Source organism: Aplidium turbinatum, chromosome 12 (assembly GCF_918807975.1).
Source record: "Aplidium turbinatum chromosome 12, kaAplTurb1.1, whole genome shotgun sequence".
NCBI lineage: Eukaryota > Metazoa > Chordata > Ascidiacea > Aplousobranchia > Polyclinidae > Aplidium > Aplidium turbinatum.
Genome location: NC_137483.1, coordinates 11,913,482 through 11,921,491, shown reverse-complemented (window position 1 = coordinate 11,921,491; position 8,010 = coordinate 11,913,482). Strand labels below are relative to the sequence as shown.

At 38.5% G+C, this 8,010-nt stretch overlaps 1 protein-coding gene across 1 annotated transcript; it reads right to left on the bottom strand.

Annotated features, from left to right (window-relative positions):
* Positions 1-338: 338 nt before the first annotated feature.
* On the bottom strand, positions 339-3,764 carry LOC145780740 (rRNA 2'-O-methyltransferase fibrillarin-like). Its single transcript, XM_082592367.1, has 8 exons — positions 3,665-3,764; positions 2,991-3,053; positions 2,811-2,882; positions 2,357-2,523; positions 2,000-2,170; positions 1,545-1,677; positions 1,142-1,254; positions 339-965 (listed from the first exon to the last, which is right to left on the bottom strand). The coding sequence occupies exons 1-8, from the start codon at positions 3,675-3,677 to the stop codon at positions 795-797; spliced, it is 903 nt and encodes a 300-aa protein (XP_082448493.1). The 5' UTR covers positions 3,678-3,764; the 3' UTR covers positions 339-794.
* Positions 3,765-8,010: the final 4,246 nt, after the last annotated feature.

The window sequence follows — 8,010 nt, the reverse complement described above, 5'->3', positions numbered from 1 at the left end:
AACTGTAACAGACACTAGGAAGGATATTTGAAAAAAAAACAGAATAATGTTTAGGAGACAAACGCGTGTGTGTAGTAAAATTAGCCGATAATAAATGTCCCAGTGTCACTTAATTGTCTTGAGCATATTTCATCTGATCCTGCTATGATGCAATGTCATAACAATATTGATTTTAAAAATAAACTGTGCATGCTGATCTTAGAAACTCCGTAACGTCACCTAAAGATTAATTCACGGAGCGTCGTTCCACAAAATTTATGAATTGAAAACCCATCGGCTACAGCGGATTCTCTGATTACCGTCAATGTTGCTTCTTCCTCACAACGCAAACCTTGTGAACATCTTTGCTTGGCATTTTATTAAAATAGTGACAAAAGGCAGTGGCATCATAGGGACGTCCGTTTTGAAAGCATGATTGAGCCAGTAGAGTGCAATCACATGTGATCGGGTTTTAAAGCGCCAGATTAGTTGGCTCGTCTAATCGGAATTAAAGTCGATTGCGCAAAATGACTTGCTCGGTTTCGCTCACCAATGTAACTTAGTAGACCAAGAAGTTGACAGAATATAAGCGGAAAAATACAAGTTTGCTTTTCACACAATAGCTGGCAACTGCCAAAAGGTCCATGATTTTCCCAGAAAAGGCAAAATATTGTTACGTCAAGTGGATGTTTGTTGATATTGTAGGGGTAAAAATGCTAAGTTTTCTCAGTAAAATCCTACTCCCTTCTACCAAATACATACCAGCCGGTGCTGACACGCGACGAGGTTCGGACAAAAAGTATTAAAAACAGAGTTTATTTTTTCACTTTGGGAGGTGGTCGGTAAATCCCCACCACGACAGCATGGTCACGTTCGTATGGCTCAAGCGTCATCTGCTCTTGTGGTTTCATCTTTTCTCCTTGCATCTTCTTCACTTCGGCAGCAAAGACAGCTTCTGGCTTGGCAGTGGAATCAATACAAGATGCCTAAACGTGAAAAAGTTGATTTTAATATAAACGTTTAGTGTATGTGGTGCGGTTTTAATCCCGTTTTGCCCGTTTTAGAAGGTGGCCGGATTTACCACAACATGCAGTAATCATTTATCACTCGATGAAATCAAAAGCATACGCAGTTAATCCATCGATTTTAACAATAGCAGTACCTTTATTGAAATTACAAAGTGGCCTCCATTTTTCAAAAACTGATGAGCATTGATGGCTACGATTCGAGCCTGATCTGGCTGGGCAACGTCAGCGAATATCGTGTCCACCATTCCTGCAACGAGAAAAGTTTCAACCTCAAACATGACTATGCACTGCAGTAAAACTAAACGATGTGTAACTTCTTTGCAACATTAAAAGCATTTTTTCCGACACGAGAACTGGTACTTCTGCCTAACGAAACATCTTTTTATGTGATCCCCGCTACTACCCACAGTACAGCAAGTGGCACCCTGCAACTCTGTTGCAAAGGAGTGTCAACATGTGGAACTACACTATGAAAACATCAAAAACAGAAAAAGTTAAGTTTCTTGTGGACATTTGATGAGATGCCCTCATCCTCACCGACAAGCATTCTGTACTTGTGCGGATGTCTGGCGTCTTCTATGATCGGGATGATGTTCGTCCGTTTCTTGGCAACGTTGATTAAATCACGTCCCGAACGATGTGAAAATTCGACAGCGTACACCAGACCTTCCTGGAAGAGATACGCAATGACGTCATTACTATTGAGCTACTGGGTGGCGTAAAAAGCGAGCATTTTGTGATGCAAAACAGAGTGAGCCATCCGAGTGCAATATTTGCTTTGTGGTGGTCAGTAACCTACAAGTTTTTCGCTGAATTGAATGTTGCTTTTACGTGCAAAGTGCAATATTAATTAACTGCATAAAAGTTTTTTTCAACATGTACCGTACTGTATACTTTCTTCAGGAGTATTTACAAAGCGTGACCAAATTTATGTTTCTCCGGCATTGGCGCAAACACACGAAGCAAACAAGATGTTTTATCTCCTAACTCACCGGCCCAACTATGTCGGAAACGTGTGATACCGTTGTACCGGAAGCAGCTCCCAGGTAGAGCACTTTGCAACCGGGCTTCATGTGAATGGATTCTATGCCGCCCAATATCGCGGCTGCAAGTTTCGACCTGAAAGGATTCCACGCTCTGTATTCGATCTTTGATCCTTCCACCTGGGACACAAACAACAAAACATTGAATTACTTAGTTTTGTTTGTTGCTAGCGTGATTTTAAAGAAGAAATATAGCAACAGCTGCACTACGCGGTTCAACTAAACGTACATCCCAAAAAGTAATTTTTAACTGTGCATTCATGTTAGTTCAAAAACAGAACACAATTAAAAAAATCATTTATTCACCTCGACTTCAACTTTTTTTTCACCATAAACTGTGTCTCCTGGAACCAAGTTCTTGGTAACAAGTGCGTCTTCTTTGCCTCTGGCAATGAACACACCAGAATGGCGATGAGGTTCGACAAAAGTTGATCTTCCTCCTCTGAACCCACCACGTCCACCGCCTCCTCTACCTGAAGAAGAACCATGTTGACAAACAACATAAAAGAATATTTGTATACAAGAAACAATAAATATTGGCTGACCAAAACATTTATAAATGTAAGACCTCAAAAACAAATGATGGATTAGTTACAGTACAACTAAGAACTAAAATATAATGCATCTTCTACCAGATGTCCTTTTGATTCTTATTTAGAAAGATGTTCACACACATAGTTCAAAGAGACATAGCAAATTGGGAAAAACATGAGAGTATGTTCAAATAAATTTATGAAATCAATCTAGATTTAACACAAACCTCTTCCACCACCCCCTCTTCCTCTTCCCCCACCTCTTCCTCCGCCACCACCACGACCGCCTCCACGAAAACCTGTTACAAGGAATTGATTAAACTCTTTATAAATTAAAAACACGCACATAAATTTACAATTGGGTGACGACATGAACAATCTTCACAACTTATTACATCACCACTAACCTCCTCTTCCGCCTCCTCCAAAGCCTCTGCCTCCACCACCTCTGCCTCCTCTAGGTGTAAATCCTATAATAATGGTTAGAAATATTTGTAACGGATGTTACAGTAAGCTAAAACCTCAATTGCTAAGGTAACAGGGATCAGTTGTCAGTAGATGTTACAGAAAATATATTTTCTGATATATTTTCTGTAACATCTACTGACAACTGATCCCTGTTACCTTAGCAATTGAGGTTTTAGCTTTCTAGATATGGAACAGGGATCGTTTCAGAATAAGACTAGGTCAGACAGCGAGGCAGACTCCGACGCAGCTCAGCATCAGCCCAGACCAGTTAGCTACAAATGTTACAGTAAGTATAACATATAATGATGCTATGAACAATCAGTTGCTATATTGCAGAAACAATGATGTTAATGGCATGCAATTCTTCCAAGATCTTTCAAGAGTTTTACCCACCTTTCCACATGAAGACCGTTGCCTATTTACAGCAATACAAAGTAAAGTTTGAAATAAAACTAAAAAATAATAGCCTTCTTCTGACAATTCTAGTCAATCAATCAATACAATGAACAGGATTATAAAACACTAATAGAACACCATGAATACACATCATCTAATATGAACAAATGGTTTTAAACATAAATTTCAATTTAAAAAATTAGAATTCAGCCCAAACCTGGTCTTCCCATTTCCAGGTGATGTTGTGTTCAAATTTTTTTCAAGTACAATAGTCAATTTGTTCCTAATCTTATTTAATTCTATGAAGCAAAGAACCTGGCACAAAACATACAATAAAATGTATCTATATAAATATATGTAATAAAAAAAGAGTAAACAACTAATTAGAGCTCAACCGATGTCACTTTTTCAGGCCGATACCAATACTTATGAACTTTTTAGGACGATACCAATCAACTACGAAAAATTTGTTATTAACAAAGTTATTAAAGGGCGGGAAAACCCAAATTAACTTTTGCGAGTTTTTTGTTTCAGCATGATGTCATTGTGTACAATATGCGTCTTAGAAAACAAAATCCAAATTTTGTTGCCCTTGTCTCGCTAAGGCCGCTTTTGTTTGATCCCTGTTTGCGAGGTAGCGTGCGCATCCAGCCGTGACGCTGTAACGTCACAAGGTACATACAGTATTGTTCGAATTAATTGAAACTGTCAGAAAAACAGGCTGAATTTGTGTATATTTGGTTTATTGCGATAATTTAACAGATGTGTATAGTTCAATACCTATTGTGGCCTCCACCTTCTTTCAATATTGCATGAACACGGTTTGGAACAATTTTTAGGTGTTACAAGGTCAAAGCCTGCAACACAAAACAGCAGTGTAAAAAAATCAACTGTTTTTTTTTTTTGGTAGAAAATGAGAAAACCCTGACATTGCAGCATCTGAAAGATCGGGTCTGCTACTATTCGGCGAGTCCGATTCGGCTAATCCGATTCGGCGAGTTCCCTATTCGGCGAGTGCTCTATTCGGCGAGTTTTTGAAATTTTATTTTTGAAAGGGAATTACCGGGTACCGTAGCCTAATTATAATTGCCGTTTTTACATCGTTAAACGTTGAAATCGTGCAGAAAGGAATAAAAATAAAATGTTTGAACTATTAAATTAAAATTCTTTATGTCAGTTCAGTTGAGTTGTTTTTATTTCTAAGCATCATATCAAAAACAATACACGTCAACATAGCAAAGGTAGAAGCGACAAAACGCGAACGTTAAAACGTGCTTGAATTCGTCATGTCAGTTCAGTTGTTTTTATTTTTGATCATGATATCAAAAACAATTCACGTCAACATAGCAAAGGTGTAGAAAAAGGTAGAAGCGACAAAACGCGAACGTTAAAACGTGCTTGTGACCAAAGTAAGTTATTGAGTTGAAAGAAATTGGGCACGGTCGCAACACCTTCAGAAAAATTTAAGAAATGAAGGAAAAAAGAAAATGTTACAAAAAAATCATATTTAATGTCTATAAGTTAGTACTTTTGAATAGTTAAATTGATTAGTTTGGATCAACAAATGTGTGGCCTACAGCTTGGATTGAAAGGAAATTATCGGGTACCGTAGCCTAGTTATCCCGACCAGCAGAAATTGCCGTTTTTACATCGTTTTAACGTCGCTAAACGTTGAAATCGTGTAGAAAAGAGAACTTTGCTGACTAGGATACGTTGAAACTGGGAAACATTCACAGAAGCCCTTGGATTTGTTCCAAGAACCCATTTAGCCTAATAGTTCATTTGTACATTGATTCAACGTCTGAATACATTATCTTAAAAATGCAACGTATTGAAGAGTTTCTGTGAATGTTTCTCAGTTTCAACGCAGGCCTTAAAACTCGTGTTTTTTTCTGGCAGCCATCGTGGCCTACCGAGAGCTCCTTCTCGGCGGCCAAATCTGCGTGCTTGGAGGCCAAAATCCAATAACGATAGCACAAGAAAATAGCATTAAACTTGCAACAATGTTAAAATGATCACTTAGCGTTGTTGAAGTCTGGGCGACGTCCTGCAATAGAATTGTTGTACCACGCATTAAATGCTTTATCGGGATTGTAATCCGGTATTGCGGGACCATCTGAACGACCCTAAATTGTTTTCACTGCTCGCAGCTCAGTAAATTGTTTCAACTGCATACCGCCTTTCATAAAACCTGACCATTTATTCCGTTATGATGTCACCATTGAGGGTGTGAAGTCACTAACCCACAGCGTTCTCAACTATGAAGACACGTGTTTTACCCACGGATGCCAACTAACCTAGTTCTCCTTTTTAACAACGATTCAATGTCCGACAACATTGAATCGACATAAAAATGACAATATTGCCAGCCGATGTAAATTAGCACTTCGGATTAACACTTCGTTAAAATAAACATTGGGAATTGCAAACAAGACTTACAGCGCTGGTGATCGCAGATGGATATATTCAATACAACAGTCGTGACTATGATGCGCTGACCTAATTCTGCGTCACTCTTTGATACTACATATTTTCGACATTTAATCCACAATCATTCTATTGCAAAATTAAATAATTGGCTAGAAGAAACCGGCGGCCAAACCTGGCCGACGGAGGAGGTAGCACAGGCGGTCAGCCGGTCATTCAAGCACTACTTAGCAGCCATGGCCGCCGGCTGCTTTAAGGCTTGCAACGTATCCTAGTCATCAAAGTTCTCTTTTCTACACGATTTCCAGTTTAGCGACGTTAAAACGATAGGCCACACATTTGGTTAGCCTTTTCATTCTGTTACTACAATGTAAAAATAAACTGTTAGGCTAACTGGGTTCTTGGAACAAATTTTTGCTGGTAGGGATAACTAGGCTACGGTACCCGATAATTTCCTTTCAATCCAAGCTGTAGGCCACACATTTGTTGATCCAAACTAATCATTTTAACTATTCAAAAGTACTAACTTATAGATATAAACATGATTTTTTTTTGTGACATTTTCTTTTGTTTATTTTCCCTTTACATCTTAAATTTTTCTGAAGGTGTTGCGACCGTGCCCAATTTCTTTCAACTCAATAACTTACTTCGGTCACAAGCACGTTTTAACGTTCGTGTTTTGTCGCTTCTACCTTAAAAACAACTGAACGGACATGACAAATTCAAGCACGTTTTAGCGTTCGCGTTTTGTCGCTTCTACCTTTGCTATATGTTGACGTGTATTGTTTTGATATGATGGTCAGAAATAAAAACAACTGAACTGACATGACAAATTTTAATTTAATAGTTCAAACATTTTACTTTTATTCCTTTCTGCACGTTCAGCGACGTTAAAACGATGTGAAAACAGTTAGGCTACGGTACCCGATAATTCCCTTTCAAAATTAAAATTTCAAAAACTCGCCGAATAGGGCACTCGCCGAAAAAGGTTCTCGCCAAATAGGGCACTCGCCGAATCGGACTAGCCGAATCGGATTAGCCGAATCGGACTCAACGAAACGGGCCATTCCGGAAAGATCAGGCCGCGAAAAGTCAGAATGTAACAGATGCCCTGGAAAAGAAATATATAGCTTCCCAGTTTCTTTGGTTGGTGGACATTCTCCGGATCCGTTGTCAGCAGGACATTCAGCAGCTCTTTAACGTATCCTTAACAAAAACGTTAAGTGAACGTCTTTGCACGAATTTTAAGTTTTATTTTACAAGCATTTATCTTCAGCCTGTTTTCTTGACAGTTTTAATTAATTTGAACAACACTGTATGTACCTTGTGACGTCACAGCGTACAGCATCACGGCTGGATGCGCGTGCTGCCTCGCAAACGGGGATCAAACAAAAGTAGTCTTAGCGAGACAAGGGCAACAAAATTTGGATTTTTTTTTCTAAAACGCATGTTGTACATAAAGTAATTTTGGGTTTCCCTGCCCTTTAAGCAACAAACCAGTGCAAGGAAGTTTATACATTTGTTGCTGTAATGGAAGTCATTCTTAACACTAAACACAAACAAACACCAAACAAAAAAGAAACATGTTTTCATGTTTCATCCATTGATGCCTATACAAATTTTGCAATACTAGAAAAGTTGCAGCCGAAACAATTTAGATGCTATAAACAATAAACATAGGCTACCGTACAAGAAATCTGTGAGTTTACAATATGTGGTAACCATAGCCACTATCTATTATATATAATAGTCCATGGTAGGTATATTATCAACTTCTGAAAAAGAATGAAAATTACACAGTACGATACTTAACATAAAACTAGGGACTGTAAAACCTAATAAATTTACCCCAATGATGACGTTAATGCCTTGCTTACTTTCACCTAATTATAATACTACGGGGGCAAAAATTATTAATGCATGGCTTATTATGATAGAACGAAGCTGCTCTGATAGATGCGACTAGGCTGAACTTTGCTTAAGAAATGTTGGAGCTGGTGTACAAGCCTCCGCCCTGGTAAAAAATACCATGACGGCATAGACAAGAAACTACCAAGACACATGAGTTGAAGTGTGTAAACAGTAAAGCAAAGGTAGTTTCACCCTATATATTTGGACGATACCTGTCTATGAGGC

Coding starts and splice junctions, on each gene's coding strand:
- LOC145780740 (XM_082592367.1), bottom strand. Junction 2,171..2,356: donor AAAAAAAAGTTGAAGTCGAG/GTGAATAAATGA, acceptor TTTGTGTCCCAG/GTGGAAGGATCAAAGATCGA. Junction 1,678..1,999: donor TTTCCGACATAGTTGGGCCG/GTGAGTTAGGAG, acceptor TATCTCTTCCAG/GAAGGTCTGGTGTACGCTGT.